Raw genomic sequence first — 23650 nt, 5'->3', positions numbered from 1 at the left:
ATGCCTCTTTTCCACGTCAATGGTTAATGCTTTGATTTTTGTGAAGGATGGTTGCAGACTCACCATTAATCTATATGTAGAAATCTTTCAACACTTCAATTACATGCACACTAACCATCAAACAAGTTGTAAAACGTTTCATTTTTTGGTCATGTACAATGCTGGAATGGTTTCCTCTGAATGAGTAGTTTTAAGCGTGACACAAACTTATGGTGAATAAGGCTGCAATTTCCCTGTAATGGAAAAAATGTGGTAGTTTGGTCAGTTGAAGAGCTCTGTATTGTATTTCTTTCTAAAAGTTTGATAGCTCTTTCAAAAACAAATTCACGTTCTCATGCAGGATGTACACAACCTGGTGCTATTTTGGTTAATACATGTACAACTTTTTTATTAAAATAACCTTATCAAAACAAATCGTACCATCACCTGACAAGGTTCAAGAGAAGACATAAATTGCAACTGCTACAACTTGTAAAACTAATATAGTTGTGAATATTGTAGACCCAAACACTGTACTACCAGTATGTAACGGGCATGTGTCACAAAAACAGTATTTGAGTCCAAAATTAAGCATGAAACAAATTATACAGGGAAACTGACGAGGTGTTTATAAATGATTATAAAGATGAAGAAAGAAATTGACTGGAGAGCGATTTGAACCTGCGACCTCCGGAATACAGTACCAGTGCTCTACCAACTGAGCTATCCAGCCCTATGTTGGTGGCTCTTCCCATTTTGTCAATATCTTTGTTTGGGGGGCATAAGTCCAAAATAACAATAAAAATAAAATTACAAAGACTTCTGGTAGAAAACGAAATCACAGAACTGATGAGGAATCTATTTCAGTACACTGCTGTAGAGTGGAGTGAGTGAATGGAAGTGTACATCAGTGTTGTAGGTTCTCGAGACCTGGTCTCAGTCTCGAGACCGTCTCAAGACCTTTTTTGTAGTCTCGGTCTCAGTCTCGCCCTGTCCAAGTCTCGGTCTTAGGAGGGCTGGTCTCCGTCTCGAAAGCGCCGGTCTTGTTCTCCGTCTGGTCTCGGATTTGGGTCTCCCCCTCGAGACCATAACAAAATGCGCATCTAGCTACCATGCATGTACGCGGTTGAAAAAGGCAAAATCACCTCCGCTCGAGTCAAATCTTCAACCACTGATATAAACACAACACGGTAATGTTCAGATTTTTTGCAATGAACAAAGAAATTGATGCTGGAATGAAAACTAGTCAATGCAGCATGATGCAACCTTGTCCCAAGTTGTTACTTTATTTCCAATCCAGAGTAGCTATGCTGCTTGACACCATGGAGATGAGGTTGTGAGTAGCAGAATTCGCACACTAGACTGGTTCCCGTTCCCCACGTAGTCTCCTGCTGAATGTAGGGCCGGGATGGGAACCAGTCCCTGTGTGTGTGTGCACGTGTGAAAGTGCTTTTATTCTGTCTTGTATGTGGTACGTGTTTTAGTAGTTTTGTTATGGTACATCTTTTTTGGATATTTGTTTTTCAGTATTTTGCTTACAAAAAACAGTCTAAGGATATTTGTTTTAATGTTCACATCATATCATTTGGGACACTCGGGTTGAAAATGACCAGATCAGGGTAAAAGTAGAACAGTATCACTGATAAAAGAACTGAGACATTCTTTAACAAATATTTGACCTATTTGTGTGTATGTTTAGGCAAATGTTTTCATTTTATTTCTTTTGTACTTAATTGTACTGCCATATGTTTGTCCTATTTACCTTTTGGTAAAAGCTAAACATTGGTTTATGGTTGGTCTCGGTCTCGGATGTCGTGTTCACGGTCTCGGTCTCGACCTGCAAACGTCTCGGTCTTTAAATCCTAGTCTTGGTCTTGAAGGAGTAGGTCTTGGCTTTTGTCTCGGTCTCGTATGCCTTGGTCTCGGTCTTGGTCTCTGACATAAGGTCTCAGATACAACACTGGTATACATGCTGTACCATTACAAAAAAGTACCCTTCCTGAGTTGTGTGGTTAACAGAAGAAACAGAGTCAAACAAAAAGAAAAAACACAAGTGTGTTCAAGGGCGGATCCAGAACAAAATTTTCAGCCAGACACATCCTTTTTGTCATAAGAAAAACAAGAAACCTCCCACGAGGGTCACCAAGTGTGTGATCAGCATTTTAGTTGTACAAAGATATCTACATAGCCAGCACACATGCTGTGTATTTGGTCCGAGCAGGAACAAGAGACGTGTGGGCCCTATGGTAAGTACTCTCCTCATGCACGAGCAGGTTCAAGCACGTTCAGCTCTGGGCACACTGAGCATGTGCCAATGATTTCTGTTTGAATGTATGGTCTTTGCATGTCTGCTGGGCCCTTGCACAAAATGCCCCTTGCCTGTCTCTTTGCCACTGATGTGTTTCATCTAAAGGCCAATAACATGCTCCAATTTGGTTATGAATATTCATAAGGTAAAGTAACATGTAATGCAAACAAATGTGAAAATACCACGTTCTACTCAGAAGCTATGCAGAAAAGAATGTTAAAAATAGGAAATAATCAAGCATTTCCCAATAAAGCTTATAACATCATGATGACATCACTTCAATTTTATTCAACACGCTCTATACACATGCCAAGTTTAAACCCAATCAGACCTCTTCTTCTGTATATATATGTCTCTGAAAATTGCACCCTTAACACAATGTTACACGACACACATTGACAACATCAAGACTTCATTTCAATTTTACTTACAACATGTCCCTGTGTAAGGACTGGTATCTCAAATGTTTCGATCAAATCAGACTTGTATCACAGACTCTAGAGGGTTTCAATAGTGCACCTTTAATGTGCATCTATCAGCACTGTATTCTAAGAGTCCTTCCTACCAACAATGACAAAATCAAATTTCACAAGGCATAATTTACTTAGTGCTGGTGCTCACCTAACCAGCATTTCCCGGCAAACTTTGTTCTTTTAAGAGAGCTTACAGATTCCGGATACAAGGCAAAATTACAACGTGCAGTATAACCAAGACTTGTATTGATTTTGCCCATGTTTTTTCCTAAAAGCTAAGGTTTTTGCACTTCCATAGTTAAATAATGATTTCTCCTTGTGAAGATTTGATGGTTTGAAAATTTGGTTTGCGTGGCCTCATGCTTATTGGCGGGCGGAAACAAGCACCTTACAGGAAATTATACTTGGCAATGTCTCAGCATCATATATTTCATGCATTTTCTATTTCATAAATTTAATCAGTGCTGTCCTGCAGTAAAATGATTCTCTTTTCTTCAGTATAGTTCGTGTCAAATTTAAAAAGCAGTAATTAAAAATCATAGGCTCTCTGAAAAAGTGCATCAGTGGCACTAAAATGCAAACATGGTGCCATTTTCGTCCTGCCGCACTCATTTTAGAGGTTTTATACACATTCAGTTCAAAGTTATTTGCAAGAATCTTGCACTATTTACTCACAAAACAGCGTATAGGATATACATTTCCCCAGCTTCCATGAATAACAACCAAACTAAAGCCACCCGTAATTCCTGCATTCCTGCACTTGTTTCAATCTTTTGCCCAGGAACATCACTTCAGGAGTCTGATAAACTCTGTGTCCAACCACTACAAAACTTTGATTATATTTTCAACACCTCATGCTGTCATGAAGACAACTGACTGCACCTTTATCCATGGCATTGCCAGAACGCCGTGCATCTCCCTTCAATCTTTGCACCGGTACATGTATTTTGAAGTGTATAAAGAAAATTTATAATACTACAGAGAATGCTAGGATTCCACACCTTACCACGCAAGAAATTTTAAGCTACTGGTTTGCTTTTAACACAACAGGGGCCATGTGCCTTGAATACCATACAGCCAACACTTAAAAACTGACGGCTCTCTCCATTTGTATTCATTTTGTCAGGAAAAACTTTCAAAATTGACGGCACTTAAGTGCATGAAATTGGCTAGCAATCACATATATGAATCAATGAAGCCTCCAAAGTGGCGCACTGGAGGGAAAGGCCAATTGCACAGAAGGAGCCGACATTCATTGAATATTTTCACTCCTTTTCACTATTGAACAAGAAGACATGTACCTGTGTGGGAACATACTTTGTCAGGCCTGTGCATGATCAAGGAGTGCTTGCTTACTCAGTGCAGAGAGCCTTCGAATTTGCTTCATTTTATATGAATTTGACATCTGTAAAGACTATGAATTGTTCAGCAGTCACAAAGCGTTAACATAATGTTTTTTTGTCTCAAGTCCAACAAACTACAAGTTTCTAAAGCTGATTTTGCCCACGTGCTAGAAGTAGGTAGTATTCTCCAATCTAAGAGTGCCTGGTTGTCATCTTTGCAAATGGATTGAGAAGCAATCGTCCCTCATTTGTACATTATTATTATGTTCATTTAAGGCAACAAAAGTGCTCAAAATCTACAGGGGGCTGCTTTCCAACTAAGCTTACTTTGAGCTCAGTAAATGCTGTATATACTAAGGAAAATACCATTCTAGGATCTTAATTTCAAATCAAAATGTGTAGTCATGTGTTGAGTTGCACCTAAATTCAGCATCCAAAACACGCTCTCATTTACCCAGTTACAGCTGCATGATGTGTTCCAGGCTGATGAACTATAGTGACTGCCCAAAAGTGCGCATCATGTCAATTGTACGTGCTTTGCTAAATCAAAATAAAGTTCTTGTGGCCATTGACAAAAATGTGTCTCAGACACTATTGGAAATGGCCTTCTTTCATTGCTTTTTTCAAATTGACAGATTGCTAGAAAGAATTATTTCACAGAGAACTTTGTCCCATCAGTATCTTTAAGACGCGTATGCTTTTAAACAATTTTGTTAAAAAAAGTTACTTAACGGACAGCTGCAAATGTGAGATTTCACTTTTGAGAAAACCCAGTGACTGGTAGTCATGCAGTGATTACCCCTGCTTTGTACAACCCCAAAATACCTGATAAGCAACCACCTGCAGACAGTGGCATAAATCTGCTTGGGTGAAATTTCTAGGAGGCATCTACGGTATAAACCTTTTTTTCAGAGGCGGAGGGCACCAAAAGCTGATGAACTGGGCTTGTACCAGTACATAGGTTATGTACATGTACCTTTTAAAATAACAAATTGGGAGGAGGTAGGGACATGCACCTTCACTTGGAGGAGGGGGCACATGCTCCCTGTAGTTATGCCATTGACTCCAGACATTCACCGTTTCACTGCCAAAGTACATGGTAATATCTGAACATCTTTTCCTAAATCCACTATGCCGCAGTAAGTTAGCATGCACATTCTTATCAAAATATCAGATATTTCCAATACTGCAATCACATCTTTTGGCTTCTTTGAATATGTTCAAATGAAGAAATACTCAACATTTCACAGATTGATTGACCAAGGAGAGTAGAGAGTTCTGAGTGTTCCTAGACGTGCAAACACCATATTGATGAAAAACACCAGCATCCCCTCAAGTTCTATATAGGTTTTACACAATGCAGCACACAAGAGTAGCAATCAATCCTTATATTTCTCATTACTTGTAAATGGACATTGAAATTGGACCAAATCATTGAATTTGATTTACAGAGGCAGAATGGGGCAGTAATTGGTGTAATGACAATATAGAGAGTATAATTAAGTTAATGTATAAAACTGACCATAGGGATCGATTAGTTCTCCACTGTCAATGGAAATGACATGACACTGCGCTGGAACTGTCCATGGAGAGGACAGATGAAAGAAAATGCAAACTGACCTTAAGCCAAATAGGAAGGTGGTTCAGATAATTCACGACGTCTTCATCTAGAAATGGAAAGCGAGCCTCACGTCCATGGTCAGATATAATTCTGTATCAAAGGCAAACAGAGATTAGAGAAAAGAAGGAGCTCCATTTAGATTTGCTAGAATGCCAGAGAATAACGATTACTTCTGGAGCACTTAACTTTAAGCATCAATATCTTCCTCGCTTTGAATCCGAACAGCACGGCAAACGAAATTGGTTTACATCAGGGAAGAGTTGCAAATGGTTTCTGAAAGTTGTCCTCAAAGATTACGAACTAAGCTCTGTCTCAGTAGACAACTACTCTGAACAAAGAAATCGACTACCATTGAGTCAGAACAAGAGTAAGTCTGTGCTTTCTTTGTGTGTCTGTTCGTCACTGGTAAAGCAATACATGCACTGTCAGGTATTTATAAATAGCTATTTGCCTCCAAACCTAAAATTCAGCAGCTACAGTTTTGCCACCTTTAACAATACAAAAGAAAAAGACCATTACATCAGGTAACATTTTATTCCACAAGAGAACATACATATAGCTTGATGCCTGATGAGAGGCAAAATGACAGTGAACATCATTGTATCGCACAGGAACATCTGTCAAAAGCATGTTATGTTTTCACAGAAAAGGAAAAACGCTCCACATATATTATCCTTTGTACAAACTGACCAGGTGTGCAGAAAGTGGTAGCAAGAGCGTGTTCATTTGATTTCCAAACCCTGACAGCCTAAGTTCTTTTCAGACATTTTCTATCTTTGCTTTCTATCTATTCATGAAAACTGATTAGGAAATTGCATTTGCGCCGTCATCTGATAACTTGGCCCCTGCAGAGGGGCTTCGAAAAAAGATCAATCCTTTCAACAATCAAAATAAGACACCCTTTGCTAAGGATTCCTTTTGTGCTATGTACACTGTGTAGAGACTGTCAAATAGAGTTTCCAGGAGAACAGACATAATGACTCTTCTTCAAGATTCTCTTGGTGGTCGGAAGCTGGAATACCCTCACCATATCTCAATGGACTAGCCAGACCTGCGCTTCACAAGAGGGATTGCTGGCAAATTATAAGTCTTGCCAGTCTGAAGGGCCACTGTTTGAGAGGTTTGAGAGGGAGTGGCTGCAACCCAAACAAATAACCCATCAAAAATAACTTGCCTGCTTAGAGGTCCGAGTTATCCCAGTGGATAACAGACTTTAAAGCTCTAATACCAAGTGGAGGTATAGTGGAACGTCACTGTAACAAACACAACGGGGCCACAAAAAATGCTTGGTATAGCAGTCATTCGGTACAGCAATTTTCAGTCATGAATACACGCGCCCATTCCAAACTCTGGCCACTATTTAAATGTGTGACAACCCGCCCCACAAAAAGTTTTGGTATGAGGATTTTGCAAGGGCCTAATCTTACATGCATGAAAGGTAAAAAACAAAAGAAAACTTCTGCATTTTTTATTATGTTGATCTCCTTTCATGTTTCCGATAGTCCTCACTGGAAGAAGAATAGCGAAATGAAAACAACTTTTTTCTTGAGTCATCGCTCAAAAACTGCATGCGACATGTAGATATGGTTACATTGGTTCCTGTTGGGCGCCAGGTACCATTCACATACACCAGGGTCGGCAACGAAAACGTCAGGCAAGCACTTTTGAAAATGATTGAAATTTGCCAGATATTATTGAAGATTTCTTTGAGTCAAGCAACAAATGCAAGTGTCTGTCTGCGTATTTATTTGTTTGGGTGGTTTTTACAGCCCAAATCCAGTGGCTTTGTAGCGATTTTAATGCAAGATTTTCCACACCAGAGTCTCTAATACTGCATAGCATACACACATACATGCAGTCACATACTCACATGGCAGCTGGTATGTGGCCGCACGCATGTTACATACAAAGTAATTGTTGTTCCTTCGCCAGTGAGATTTTCCCAACTTTGCGTTATTCATCATCAGTTCTAAATAAGTTTCTGTTACACAGAGAATTCAGGAGCTAAGGAGGAAGTTCAGTATATTCAAATGTTCAGTATAGTGGTGGTTGTTATAGCAATGTTCCACTGTAGATCAAAAACGTTATGTCTATAATTTCTCGCAAAGTTAGTCTTAGTGACTTCAAAATAAACCAACTACATAGAACTAAACACTAACAGCTACACTTGACTCTTAACACTACAGAATAAGTAGTGTCCAGATAACATGGTAATACCAAGAGAAACACACATCCACTCTCATCTCATGCTCGGAACAAGAAGGGAAATTACAGACATGGTGCAACTCAGCATTGTTGGAGATTAGAGCTGCAGCTGAACAAAGCTATGCAAAGCCTAAAAATGCCCAACAGCAAAGAGGGAAAGGCACAGCGGTACAAAATGTTTGGGTATAATCAGCAAATCCCCCTCTGAACCACTCACTGCCGGGTGGATTTTTCTTGAGCAAGACAAGATGCCGGCTAATTTTCAAGATTTTTCGTTTTCAAAGTTCTCAAAAAATTCATCATTTCATTTAATGGCCGTTAATACCAAAATGAAGGACTCTTTGGGCACTATTCTAAAGCTGACAGGTAAAATTCATTGACTCCTGAATATTTAAGCGAGGCCTGCAGCCTTAGAAAAAGAGCCCAGATTGTGCGGTGTTACATAGGATTATTTTGTTCCCGAAACCGGCACAGTGCACTGCTGACCTCTTTTCAATAGGGGCCACATTAGCATGCAGCGGTGCTGTGTGGCTCATCCCTGCGGTGGTGAAGAGCTTTTGTGGTGGTAATCCGCTCGCTCTAAATGCCTCAAACCGGGGTATACTGTTTCAAAATAAGGCTGGATTTTCTCCACTATTGAGAGCGAAAAAATGTTGGTAATGCCCAGCAGCTCAGTCTTTTGTGCTGAGCACGGTCTTTTGTTATAAGGCCCAACTCTTTTGTCCCAGTTCTGGGCTCCCCGACTCTGCATATAAAGCCTATGTACTCAAAAACGGGTCGCCCGGCAGGAAGTGGTTAAAAACTGAAAGTTATGCAGACAGCATCCTTCCTCATCAGACGAGGGGCGGCTGTGTCCATTCTCCAATACCCTAAGCTTAGGTGCGTGGAAACAAAAATACAATGAAAGCTGGCACACCTATAGAGCAACATCGTTTGAATTCATAGACTTGAACAGACACAAGACAAAAACATTTCATTCACTGCCTCATTATAAATATCTGCACGCAAATTGTTCATATTTTAATGGTGTACCTGGCAGTGTAAGGGAAAGCATCATCTGGCACAAATGTACCCTACTTAATGATACTTTTCATTTGTCAAATAATGAATAAGTTTATGCAGAGTACTGTGTACGTAAGCTGACATGTAAATATGTTTGTGCCCACATATCATGAGGAAAAAACCTAAGTAAAAGGCATGTAATGCTTTAAGTATGCAATTATTTGTTCTGTTAACTATTGTTTCTTAGAAAGTAAAGAAAAAGAAGGAAAACTAGACTAAAGCAATGAATTTACAAGGACTTTACATGTACCTGTCATCCCTGCCTAGGTTCCTACTGGCTATCCTTGAGACCTCCATGTTGACCTCACAAACAAGACCACTCCATCCTGATGACCTAGGAAGATTACAGATCAAGGATACTACATGCAGTGATAATTAATTGATATGAAATTACCTCTGGTACGCCTGCCACGATTGCCGACAAAGTGATGAGGCATTTTCAGAGACAATAGACCTAAAGGCTCATGTTTACATTACATACCAACCATTTTAGCCATAATAAGGCCAGGGCATGCAAGAGTTGAGACTTTCAACGAGAGTGGTGCACTGAATGTGAACAAGTCAAAACATTAGTTAACCCTGCTTGCTGTACACTGATAATTATGCATTTCCAACAGATTGCAAAGAAATGTCCCAACTGCAATCTTTGAATCTGAGAATGCAATCTGTGCAAATTTGGTAGCCACACAGCAACTATACTTAGAGCAAGTCTGCTTTATTTACCAACGGTCTTTCTTCACCTCAGCGTTTAACTCTGTTACTGTACATGTACATTATTGATAGAAAGGTGCCAGATTATTCAATAATAACTGCAAAGTTTTTGAAATAGTTTTTAATTGTGGGATAAAACTTTGGCATGGCTTTGAATCAGTAAACTAGAATTGATCATCCGTGCACAATAAGAGCAGTCTATGATCTGCAATAACAGACGTAAAACCATCGTGCTTTGCTTACATGTTTGCTATCCTATGGGGGACTTGATCAATCATGTCTCACTAACTGACATAGGAAAGTGCTCATGTAAACAAAGCATAACATCATTAAGTTACAGGTTTATTGCATCAATGTCACCCCTACCTAAGTGAAATCTTTGCAGGCTTCATATCACCATAGAATAAAGATTGCAGACCCACAAATAAAAATTGTTCTCACTGATCTTGTCAGTACATGTAATATCGAAATGAAAACATATGCAGCGTATCCTACTTACTTGAATTTTGTACGATGTCTGGAATAGCCAGCTAGTTGTTCATCAGCTCCCATGCCAACCAGTACAACCTGGCATGAGTAAAGTAAAAGAAAGGAAAAGAGGTCATACAGAGAATGGATGTGAATGATGCAAAGGACAGGACATGAAAAGGCCAAACTTTTTCACTTTCCAGACCATGGATCCCCATACATGTTGAGAAGCCAAATGGCAAAAAAAGTTATTCAAAATTGTGTAATTCGACCACCAGAATTAGAAGCCATTACTGCGGTGGCACAACACTCGTGGACAGGTGGTACGCGCGCGTTACATGCCTCTTCGACCAATAGGGTGTCGTGATTTGCCAAGTGCACGGGCACGTCAAGCTGAAGAATGTACGTGTGAGTGCAGTGCCACCGCAGTTATGTTGCCTAATCGGATTAGTCTATATCCAATTTTAATTCAATTTTTTATACCAAACCTGTGCTTATTACAATGTCACAATTGCACAAAATCATATTATGAAATTTCCAACCTACAATGTCCCCACTCAGCCAGAAAAGCGGCAATTTCTCTTCAGTTTTTGCCATGTAGCAAGTTCCATTGTTTAGAGACCAAATAAGAATGTAAAGTTGCTGACTTCAGTTTGAAAGTGACTTTTAGTTTTAGTCTATCCAGTGACATTGCCTCCTTATGAAACTTGTATGTGTGGCATAACCTCCAATCCTGTCATCCATAGTGTTGGGCGATTCCACCATTTTTGGAATCGTTTCCGATTCCGTCCAGGAATCGTGATTCCACTCGGAATCGGCTCCAATTTTTACATGTGCAAATGCCATGTTGAGTATACCCGAGATTACATGCAAAATGCACTTGTAAGCTGTTTCCTGAACACTCGTGTCATTAAAAATTTATCCCCTTTCATTGCATTGGAAACATGAAAGATTTATTATCATTACAGAGTTTTAAATCAGAAATTTTAACTTGATGGAAGCACATCATTTACGGGAAAAGATTATCAATCTTCGTAGCCTGCCGGCTTTCAAGTTTTCCAGTTTATATAGAAGTGACCATGAGTTCTAGAATGCATAATTGACAAAAAAGAAACATAAGGTACATAAATTTATTTTCATGCCGCTAAAAACGTACTGAAGAAATATTTTTTTTCTTTACGTCCCAAAAAATGTGACCTTATTCCAACAACGCTGAACTATGATAGTTTTCTCGATCTTTTGATTGTAAATTCCATCAAAAACTGGACTGCTCTCGCGCCGCAGAGCAACGCTTGCGTCAGCGGCCTGCTCGTGGAATCGCTGGTGAACATGCCTAAAGCTACATTCTTCTTATGTGTATGCCTGCTACCAGCTTCAACACGAGGCCGTAGTCTTGTTCCAAGGCAGAGATGGAAAATTTCGAGAACTGCTCATTTGACCTTCAATTCACTCAACAGGTTGAGTAGAATTTCTCTTCTTTATGGCAAAAATGAAGGATGAAAAGTAGTCAAAGATTTGTGGTTTGGCAGAGTGAATGATGGTAATCATGGTGCATTTCTCATAGACTCAAACACAAAGCATCTGCAAAGAAATGCGTGCAGTCGGCCCACAGCCACAGGTCCGTACGTCCGTGCACCAACGGAGAGCGGTCAATGCATGCAGGACTATTAGAAACATGCATGAATTTGAACACCGATCTCCACCTGGGCCGATGCCACTGCCGATCTCACCAGCTTCTCTTTCTTATGAATGGTTTAAGTTTAGTTGGCAAACCCTGGAAATGTTTGACTTTAAATAGCTTCAGATCGCTGATTTTATGTCAAGATTTGTGGGATTTGGGGAATTTTCTAAAAGCTGGCATCATGGGAATTTTCAAATGCTTCAACAGTTACTTGCATTTGGAGTATTTCATGGTAAAGAAAGAATTAATATCAGGCAAAGGGCTGCACTGTTCAGGTTTTTTCTTTCAGTTCTGAGCAAATTTTTGTAATATGTGACGAAGTAGGCCTACTTTTTCCACCACAGTTTGCTTCGATCTTGAAGATTAAAACGCGATGTTGGTCCAGCGGAAGATTTTTTGGAGGGAAGTAATAAACACTCCAAGGAATGAGCTTCTAATTGGTGTCGATCCTTCAGATGTTACAATTGAGTTTCCAAAAAGAAATAGAGGGTAGTCAGCGACAAGAAATGTTATTGCAAGGAATTTAGTGTGTGGGAGAAACTCCGATGTACATGTACGTGTAGTTTTCATCGCTCACAATGTAGCACCCAAATGCTCAGCATGATAAGCCAACAGTGGGCCATCCGCTGCAGACAAATGGGTCGGAGTACTGCACGGTGCCGCTGCAATTCTGCAAAGCATGTGGGCTATGTCTCGTCACAGACTTCAGTTTTTGGCAACAAAAGTAAAGCCACACGGTTTAGGTTCCTTGATTTGGCATAAAACCACACATTTTTCCAAAAATCGACAGACCATTTTATATGGCAGTCTTTTGGAATCGCTGGACTGTTCCTGGAATCAGATCTCAAGGTGATGGAATCGGCGGTGGCGTGGATTCGATTCCTCAAAAAAGTGGAATCATGACTCTGATTCTAAATTTGGGATCGATTCTACCCGATTCCAGCGTGGATTTGCCCAAGCCTGGTCATCCAGCGCATTCAGAGTGTGCCTCTCTCCAATTGTGTTGAGCTAGTTTTATAAGTTTACTTTTCAAAAATAGCTTGACAGCGTAACATGAAGATTTCAATGATCAGTTCTGCAGGAACAATTGTGAGCCGCAATGTGTGAAAACACTGAATGAATCAAAGAGATGTTAATGATCTTATGTCACGATAAATCCCCACACAGCTACATGTGTACCACAAACCTAGGCAATGACCAATTCTCACTTTGACTATGTACCCCGGCAGGCCTACATTGTTTTGTTTTTGTTTCTTGAGATTTTTAGTTCAGTACTGCTCCAGCACTTGAGCACGGACTGAGTGTTTTCAGTGTTATGCAACACAACATTATCCACTCTCCAGTAAGAGGGAGTAAAAATCCTGTTTGTGAACAATGTTAACGTGCTACTTTTCACTATTTGGGACCCAATTCTCATGTTCATGAGAACAGGGTTTCAGAGCAAGAAATTAGACAAAAAAAATGCTCGGACAAAATGTCATAACACAATCAATTTTGTTCTGCCATTACCAGCTTTTGATCTGCCATATTACATATAAGGTAGAGTTGTAACGTGCAGTGTCAGGGGTCAAAATTAACTTTTTGTTTACTGGTCTTACCTCAACCGCACACACAGCCACATTGAGCAATCCTTGTTTAGGGCGCAGGCTGCAGTGATTTTTTTCCCCCCAATTGGACAGGCCATGTCATAAATTTGCTTGCTTGAATTGAATCAACAGAATCCACGATTATTAAGTTATTTAGGCCTACTGCACACATACAGTCTTTGATTAGGCCAAAAAAACCCAGTTGTGCTAATAAATATGCATGCCTTCAAAAATTGGGTCGGTAGGTTGGACCTATTTTTTTTGTTTGGGGGCAATTTTGTGCTGATTGAATAGCATCAGTTCAGACGACAGCCTCCAAAAGTATCTCAAAAAGTGATGAGCACCTGTCTTAACCTACGTAAAAATTTCTACATATGGCAATTCACACAATCACGGCAATCATGATGGCAAACTGGCCAACAATGTCTGTGTATCGCATGGTAAGCGTGCGTGATGCATCTAAACCAGCGGGCGCTAAACCTTGTGACACGAGCAGAACAGCCTCAAATTACACTCATGAACACAGCAAATACAGACATAAATAAGAGACCAAGTTCTGTGAATTAACTTGCAGAAAACCTCTTGCAACATAACATAGATGTCTTTCCGGCCTGCAGCCTTTTGCATTTGCGACATGTACGGCCGATGAAGAGTGTTTATGTACAGTACATTCAGTACATGTACAGTACAGACTGGTACTGGTTGCTACATTTCCATCAAGCATTCTTTTGCATGGGTGCAGTGCGGCGGGAACAAGAGCAACTTCGTTTAATGCATAGAGCTTCGCGCACGTGTTTTCACCACTGTGACCGTGAAACGTGAACGTGAGGATGCGCGATGAAGTACGGGGCGATTTCATGTCTGTGCAAGTAAAGTATACATACACACGTGGCGCTGGGTGACACGGGCCAGTGATGAGCGAGCAGCCCTGATGAATGCCTTGGGCATAATTAACGTAATTCTAACACAAAAACTAATAATAAATCAGATGCCATAATCCCACATATTGTGTTGATATTTTAAGAGCTGTTATTGATATGTTGGTCGGACAATTTGTCCGAGCATCTTTGATTTTGTTGGGAAAAACACAATAAGTGCTTGGAAAATGTCCGATGTCCGACCGTAATTTCATGCTCTGGGGTTTTGAATTTGCCCAAGGGGTCAATGTAAGTCTATTAACCTTCGCAGGGCTTTCATATGGTTGCTGTGCAATGCCCGTCTCAGTGGTCAGAAGACCTTGTCCTCTTGCAGCAAACCAGATAGCACAGCCAATGCTGTCATCCATCACAGACTGCAGTGGATAGATAAGATCACTGACTCTCTCTCCTCTATGTGAAAGGGAAAATGAGAGCAGGAAAATCACACAGAAAATTGAAAGAATCATGAGAACTTTTTTCTTTTTTATACACACTGGCTGGTTAGTAAACCAAGCCTGCCAGCCACAGTTCACCATGAAAAATATTACTGGCAAGCAAAGTCAAAGCCAAACAAAAAGACCTTGGGGTGGGCATGGGTGCTGTTCCCCCATGCCCACTCTCCCACCTTAGTTAGTATGACACCATTTAAAAGTCTGCATAAAAAGACAAAAACGGCACAGATAACTGAAGACCAAGACTAAGCAATAGATTCCAGTGATCTCCACAATGCCTGAAGGGTTCAATTCTCAGATAATTCTGCTCATTTGATGCTAATGTTCCATAAAACGAATGGTCAAACTGACAGAGCAATATGCAAACCTCATTTTCCGAAGTTCCTCAAATGTCACATTCACCTGGTGAAAAAGAAAAAAAAATTACTTCATCATTACGGTCTTTTTCATGCAAAAAGTTTTCTACAAAAATGTACCATGGCAGCTGGTACAGAGTACCAAATGTCACAGGCACAATTATGTAAGCAAAAAGCATTAGAGCAAGAATCAACACGTGAACCAACACGCTTGTACTCCAGTCATTAGCACTGCATCTTCTGCTTCACAGTGACGTCACACTTCCGCACTCTATAAGACAAGACCAAAGAGGGCTTCAGTGATAGTTGCTGTTTCTTATAAATATATAAGGCAGAGAGGGAAAGGTCACATGACGACATTATCATATTCTTCAGAAGTGGTGCACATTTACTTAAAGGTGCTTATAACACCACTGTATTCAAACCAGGTTATGTATTGCAAAGTTTAACACGAGCAATAATTATTGGTAGGATCAATTGGTTTGATCGAATCTGTCTCTTTGGAGACAATGCATTAATCAGCAAGATTAACTTCATCAAAGCTGACCTTGCTTCCCAATTTATATGACAAAGTGATGTATGGCACTGATCTTAATTACATTTCCATATAGCTTGATTTTCTTAAGCTGAAATTTTTGGAAGAGGCCAGTTCACTGTTTTTAAGCAACAGCAAAGTTTAATATTTTGTATTTGCTTTCCTGATTAAACAACATCAACACTATATCACTGGAACTTCCTAATTGCATACATGTAAATAATACATGTAGGTAAACTGAAATATCTGACTCTTGTGATGAGTCTTGTAATAGGAAAAAAATGCCATGTGTAAATGTACAAATTAGAGTGTCACAGCTAGGCTAATGTGATTTAAGCTGCAACTGGAAAGAAAGATCACATTGCAAAAAGCCCAATGATTACAAGGAGGACAACTGTTCTATGCACACAGTTAAAAAGATAATTCAATTCTAACTTCCAATTAATCCCAATTAATTATTCACTTGCAGAATTCAAATTCACAAGAGAATGTAATTTAGCAACAGAGTATCGGAATGTGACGTCACTGTGAACCAGAAAGTGCAGTGCAAACGAATGGAGTACGTGCGCGTGTTGATTCACTTGCTGGTATTCGCTCTAATGCCTTTTACACACTAATTGTGCGTGTGCACGTATTCACTTCGGTACTCTATATCAGTTATCAAATAAACACCCTAGGTACCGGTACCAGGATTGCTCTTAATGTTGAATACCTTTCAAATATTATGATTAAAATAAACTCTGATATCAACAAATAATCTCAATTCTCGCACTTTTTGCATCCTTAATTTTTTTTCTTTTTGAAATAAAGCAATTTTTCTATATTCAATGAAATAAATCACACCATGACATAAAGCAGTCAATGTTTGTTTCATAATACCTCTCCTACAGATTCTGCTTAATTTAAGTGATAACTTACTATGATCTAAACACTTATAAAAGCTAAGTCATTTGAATGTGAAATTTGTCGGAAATTTACCGGCACTCTTCCAAACTATCTCTTCACAAAATGTTTGTACCAAGCTCTGTAGCGCTAGCACGTTAGAATGGGCACAATGCACACACAAGCATGCACACAATGCCGGTGGACAAGCATATAGTTCTTTGGTTGCTATGGGTGTAGTTCCTTTAGCAACACAGCAAAATACTGAATTTCATGTGACTGACTACAGGCCTATCAAGATACAGAATCTGTTGGTGAAATGTTAGATAGCTGACGATGTGCAATGTCTATCCCGTGCAATAATAAAAGTGATTCTCTTTTCATTAGGACTACTGGTAGTTGGGAATATCTCTTGATGATTAAGCATACCATCTGACGTATGCATTATCATTACCTCAACAAAGTTCCATCTTCTCTCTGGGTTGAGTTTCCTGAGCTCCTCCAGACCTGCCCGTCCTGTTAGTCTGTCTGGGACATCATAGCTACACACAAATCACAATCAACAGACATCAAAAGGAAGCCACAAAACAATGCACTGTACTTTTGGGGCTGGGGAAGGGTGTTACCCATTTGCCCCTCTTTCAGAAAAACTATGAAATGATTCAGTGTTTGTTCACCTTCTAGGACTGTGTTATTTCTTAGTAATTTCATTATTTTCAAACTTCAAGTTAAAAACAGTAACATTGAAATGTCCCACATAAGGCATCCCTGTTATATATACCTGTGCATATACATGTACATTATACTGTGTATTAATAAGGGAATAAAAATGTGCGTGGCCAGTCTTAAAAGTGTGTTTAAGACCAGCTCAGAAAAATGCCCGAGCCATAGGTGAGGGCATTTATAAGCGCTCAGGAGAATGCCCGAGCCACAGATGAGGGCATTTACAAGCGCTCAGAAGAATGCCCGAGCCACAGGTGAGGGCATTTATGAGCGCTCAGAAGAATGCCCGAGCCATAGGTGAGGGCATTTATGAGCGCTCAGAAGAATGCCCGAGCCATAGGTGAGGGCATTTATAAGCGCTCAGAAGAATGCCCGAGCCATAGGTGAGGGCATTTATAAGCGCTCAGAAGAATGCCCGAGCCATAGGTGAGGGCATTTATAAGCGCTCAGAAGAATGCCCGAGCCATAGGTGAGGGCATTTATGAGCGCTCAGAAGAATGCCCGAGCCATAGGTGAGGGCATTTATGAGCGCTCAGAAGAATGCCCGAGCCATAGGTGAGGGCATTTATGAGCGCTCAGAAGAATGCCCGAGCCATAGGTGAGGGCATTTATGAGCGCTCAGAAGAATGCCCGAGCCATAGGTGAGGGCATTTATGAGCGCTCAGAAGAATGCCCGAGCCATAGGTGAGGGCATTTATGAGCGCTCAGAAGAATGCCCGAGCCATAGGTGAGGGCATTTATGAGCGCTCAGAAGAATGCCCGAGCCATAGGTGAGGGCATTTATAAGCACATATTTATTCCTCCTATTCATAACTACCTTTTTAGTCGGAGAGTCAAAAGAAGTCAATGATGGACAAACTGTGATGGATTTCAAAAGATTTTGTTTAAGAATTTTACTTTCATTTTCCTGAACGCCCCCATCCATTTAATGGTATATTGTCCAAGACAATCTCCCTATATGGACTTCGCGAGCGCGTGGCGAACCAGGCTTGCAGAATAGTCACAATTTCAGGCTCCACAAACACAATTATTTTAAAAAAGACAAGGAAGTAATAATTCAGGGATGGTCAGTTCTTAAAAGCAGCATTGACAGTAACCCCGTGGGTACATGTAGATCCTCTTAGAGGTTTAGAAGAATGAAGACAAGAAATCCGGTAATTCATTCTTCAAAGAATACTTGAGGATTTTAGTTCATACAGTTTATGACAATTACAAAATTTATGTGATTTAAACTGCCACAAGAGGGCAGTAATGCCTTCCATCACAGAAAATTTTGAGTCTTAGGTTGCAGTCTGAAAAAAAAATAGCCTATGTTGGTCTAAACACAGTTTCTATGAACTGAAATTCTCTGCTGTTTTGTAGCCTGTGAACTTATGTACTTAAAAGAAGGGGGAAACTATGAACAGCAAGCTTTTTATTTCCATGAAATTTGGACAAATTGGGTCCTTGGCATTCTGCTTTCCAATGAAGTGGTGGCTCAATATCTTATGGACCCTAGGATTACTTTTAGGAGAGATCATATTTGGAGGGAACTTTCTGTCCAAAACTGACACATTGCCCAACTGAAACTTAATTGGATAGTATTGTCAATAACCCTGGTGGGTAGTACATGTATCGGTAAGTATTCATCCTGATTCAAGGCATCATTTCTATATTTTGCACGTCACACAGGGTGTTACTTTTATTAAATAATACAGTGTATGCACCCCTCACTGGTTTTACTCTATCATCTGTAAGGAGCGAAGAGCGCCCTCTGTCAGATGTTCAAGTGGTTCACAGAACACACACTCCAAGAAGATCAATTACATGCACTGCCTTCATGGGTCGTTACTCTCAAAAATAACATGCAAATGACACCTCATAGAAGCTTGCTATTTGGCTGCATGTCTATATAAACATTAAAATCTATAAATACCTACAACTCAGTCAGTTAACCATGTTGAAGGGAAGCTATTTCACTTGTCTTTACTTTCAATTTTATACCCCTCCCAAAAAAAAAATTGAGATTCTTTCCCACAAAATACATCTTGACAATTTTGGATGCTAAATCAGAAAGTCAGGATGCACTTTCAACCGAACACATTGCAACAGTTGTGTGGGTGCCACATGACTGAGCAAAACAGCAATAACTAAGTAACAGAAAGCACCGTACTATCACTCAACCTGACAAGATTACTCAATCATCTCTGGAGAACAACCTAACAATGCTTGGCAGCACAGGTCACAGCACTGCAAGAATATCACTCCCAAAAGCATAGACAGACAAACTGGCAAGATTTCCTTTTCAAAATGAGTGGGTGTCTTTGCGGAATAAAGGGACTGTCATGATTTAAGTTTTTGTATTTTAAGGTGGAAGGCTTGCGGTAGCACCATGCAAGGATACAATCTCTTTTGTGAGTCAGTATGGTTCTGAAAAGAACCGTGAGGAACTCAACGTTTTGGACAGTATGCTCTGTCCGTCGTCAGGAGCCAAGCGATATCAGGAAAAAGAAGAAACAGTGACTATTTTAAGCTCAAGAAGCAGATTTTGTGTACTCCCCCTGCTCTTCTACACTCTTAAGGTGGGGATGGGGAGAATCAGAGGCCAACCTCTCCCTACTCACTGCCAATTTTTGCTTTCTTTTGTTTAGGGGACTGTATCTAGAGGTTGGAAAAACCCTAAATGAGAAAAACAAAACAAATTAAATGATTTCAACAATGTCAACAACTACATGTTGTTACCTGTCCTTTGTATAAACAAAATTTCCTGAACCCCCAATAAAAAAAAGTTCTGGATCCACCACTTCTCTCCTAAGGCAATGACCTAATGAAGAACAAATTGACTTGCAACAAATTCAAACAATATTGTCATTATTTTCCAATGAAGTCCACACAATTCAGGCAAGAGTGTAACCAAGCCGTGACAGCATGAAGAAATACATGAAATCAGGTAAAGAGGTGGGTGTGGTCAGGCAAAAAAGGAGGAGGCAAAAACACACCTGGTCAAACACTCAACCAGACAAACACTCAACCAGAAAGCCAATTCAACAAATACAAGTACATGCATCACACATTTCCCTTTCTCTATGCATAATTCCGTGACTGACTCACAAAACTGCTCAGGTTTGACATTAAGTCACACATGTGCGTAAATGTTTTCTTTCCCCATTCAACATGTATTTAGCTGAACCTTTAAAATGACTGCTATTAAATAAGTATGACTTCACCCGACCTTGACAGAATTAAAGAGGCTTCATCTTCCTCCTTACTCCCTTGTGATAACACCTGGTCAGGCCTCACTGCATCTCATGAGTCATGAAAAGCCCATGCATCAAAGTGCAGCATCAACAGCTGGGGATACTTCAGTTATGACAAGATCTCAAGTTGGGTATTAGGAAAGGTGAAAGAAAGAGGTCTCCCCAAACAAGTTGCTTTCCGCTATAAATCATCCTAGCAAACTTGTTATGTCCATCACTGTTCAATGGCAAACGATCAATGCAATGAACTTCCTTGGAATGTTTAAACTCTTCTTCTGCGTATGAAACCTGTTTGAAATCTTTTAAAATTGACAAGGTTTTCCAGACAAGTGAGGGTGCTGTGTATGTGATGTAAATCCAGGAAGACACTGTTCAGTTTTTGAACCCAAAATATGCTCTTAAAAACATTTAAACAAGAAAAATTGAAAATAAGGTCAATTGAAACTGAAAGGTGCAATTACAAGGATGTTAATAAAACAACACTGTGACATTGTCCCTTTACGCTTGCGTATAAAGAAACTGTGGTCAGTTTGAAATAATCTCCTGTTTTTACTAATTTTTAATGAGCATCAGGTACAGTGCGCATAGTCAATGATCAACTTTTGACCAATCAGTATGGTCCACTGACTAAAATATGATGGATAATTAACGCGATTTCACAAGCAGACAGTGCACTGCCTTTATCTCTCAAACAACCTGCACAGCATTGTCTTGATGACCTCTGACATGGGATCAACAAATTTAAGCCACTCACACAAATGGGCCCAGAGTTCCAAGCATATTTTGAAAATTAAGCCTGGGCAAATCAAAAGAAGAAGGCAAGTACAATCTGCAATTCCCATGGCAACTACTGGTGCATCATTTCAGCAGCTGTGAGGACACTGGCTGTCCATTTGTTCATGTGCAATCACATCAGATCTTCATTCAGACGCCATCTCCATATCAATACATTTACACTGCCAAGTATATTACCCATGGAACATGGTATAAAAGAGTAATTTCTTAGACAACCACACTGACAAAAATGAATATGCATTCTAAAAGATAGAAGCAAACCTACACAAATATATGCAAAACAACATGCTGTATATTCATCACAGCAGTTCACATTATATGGACATTTAGACATTACTTAATGATTTTTATTTCCACATGCGCTTTATGATATGAAGCATCTTTTCATGGTCTATTACACAGAAAAGCGCTCCACATGCTTCCAGGCATACAAGGCATTACCCTAATTGGGAATCCCAGCAAGAATGATGAATCAGACAGGAGCTGGGGAGGGGAGGGGGTGAGATGAGGTGCAGCAGAGGGTTAATTCCTGGCACCTGGATGTCAAACACCTTGCCCTGTCCCTGGGAAATGCACAACTCCAAAGGATCAGTTGGACACCTGTCAATAATGATCAGGATTTGTCTGATTGGCAGCTGCTGGGAAGGGGGGAATTTTAAAGGAACACTCCAGCTCCAATACTACAGATTGTATCTGCATTTCAAACGAACTGGAAGCAAGCATGGAGATGATGGACAACAAGATAGCAGTGTGAACACCCCAAAATGTCAAATAGGCCTTGGACAATTCCAGAAATGGAGATTTGCCAACAGCATGATGCTGGTAATTTACAATTTTTCATCACCTTCGCACATTTACTAACCCACAGCGACACTCAATATTTTTTAAATAAGATTGAAGTTATTTTTTCAACATTATTTCTTGTCAACATTACAACAACTGTGATACAGCTCTCTTCAAAGTGACTCAGTGAGTTATCAATTTGCACCTAAAGGTCACAGGACTTCAACATTTGGTCAGTAACAGAGAGAATACCAGTAAATGCACACCCACACCCCTGGGGATTAGGTGGTTATTAATGGGCTTGCAGATGCTTCATCACCTGTAGCATCCAACTGAGATCCACGCTACTTTGCTTGATGGAAATATGACTTTAAGATTCATTTCCTTTTAGGTCACCTTCAAAATGGACCACTGGGTCACTTGGCATTGTTTGGTGCTTGCCCATCAGGGGTAAGACTGAATAAGAACTCCACAATAGTGTCCTGACCAGTGACACCTTACGTGGTCTGTGTACAATTTTAAAAGGTTTATGGCATACTTTCTTACCTGGGAACATGTTTTGTGCAACATTCCTTTCCTCTTGAATGTAATATAATTAAGAACATTTGTTTTTATAATTAACATCATTTTTTCCTGATAAATAAGGGTGCTGAAGCAGTGTTCACGATACCATCAGCAGGAAGGTACTTTTCTGGGTTTCTTTCTGTTCAAACTGTGAACCCAAAATTTGCTGATCAAAAAGACTTGAGAGAAACTTTACTCACTAGCCTGTGAAGCTGAACTGAAGCAACAAATCACAAATGAAAGAGGAAAATGACGGCAGAATATCCCAAATTCTGGCAAATTTTAGTGCAAAAACAGCTGTAACACTATAAGGGCTCTGCCTCAGATGACATCATACATCTACTCATAAAATGCAAATTCATAATAGCCTAACAATAAAAATGGTAACTGAATTCTCTCAAATTGGCACATCCACCCCCCCCCAAAAAAAAATCGGGATAAATGGCAAGTAAGCCTGAACTTAATGAAACAGACTTGATCCAAATTGATGGATTTGTCTGGGAATTTAATCATATCAGCATGCAATTATGGTAGGATTCAACCAACCTCTAAGCACAGAATCCTGCACTAAATAAGAGAGACACCTTACATGTATGAGCTTGAAGCTGCACCCACTGTTCTCGTGTGTGAAATTCCCAAAGTTTCTACAAACTGAACAACATTACGTTAACACCTACTGTTATATTAATAGAAAAATGAGAATAGTAAGGACTGGGTGTTCACGAGGAAATATCTGTGGACCACCATTATAATATTTGTATTTTGTAGGATGTAACTTGTACTATGTTTAACATCTACACAGTTTGCTGACAGCACAAAAAGATTGAGAAGAGTTACACTAAATAATCGCAATTTATAAGCTACATCTTCCTCTTTATTCCAGAAAAGAACATTTTGTAAAGAAGATGTCATTACTGTGGGTAGTCTTTGAGTTGAGACCTCCTTTAAGGACTTGTTTATCACATTTTCA

General features: G+C 39.8%; 1 protein-coding gene across 4 annotated transcripts in view; it reads right to left on the bottom strand.

Moving 5' to 3' along the window:
• Window positions 1-23650, bottom strand: part of asnsd1 (asparagine synthetase domain containing 1) — a 64643-nt gene that overhangs the window by 11136 nt on the left and 29857 nt on the right. For all 4 annotated transcript variants that reach the window (XM_087144555.1, XM_087144553.1, XM_087144556.1 and 1 more), the window contains 6 exons: window positions 17034-17121; window positions 15174-15208; window positions 14618-14765; window positions 10202-10269; window positions 9242-9325; window positions 5724-5814 (listed from right to left, as the gene is read on the bottom strand). In XM_087144555.1, coding sequence (XP_087000681.1) covers window positions 5724-5814; window positions 9242-9325; window positions 10202-10269; window positions 14618-14765; window positions 15174-15208; window positions 17034-17121 — 514 coding nt within the window. The remainder of the gene's footprint in view (window positions 1-5723; window positions 5815-9241; window positions 9326-10201; window positions 10270-14617; window positions 14766-15173; window positions 15209-17033; window positions 17122-23650) is intronic.

This window comes from Acanthaster planci, linkage group LG12, assembly GCF_054643075.1.
Source record: "Acanthaster planci isolate LZ-2023a linkage group LG12, COTS_SCS, whole genome shotgun sequence".
In the NCBI taxonomy this organism is placed as follows: domain Eukaryota; kingdom Metazoa; phylum Echinodermata; class Asteroidea; order Valvatida; family Acanthasteridae; genus Acanthaster; species Acanthaster planci.
Note: the sequence above shows the minus strand (reverse complement) of the source record. Positions and strands in the feature narration are given on the sequence as shown.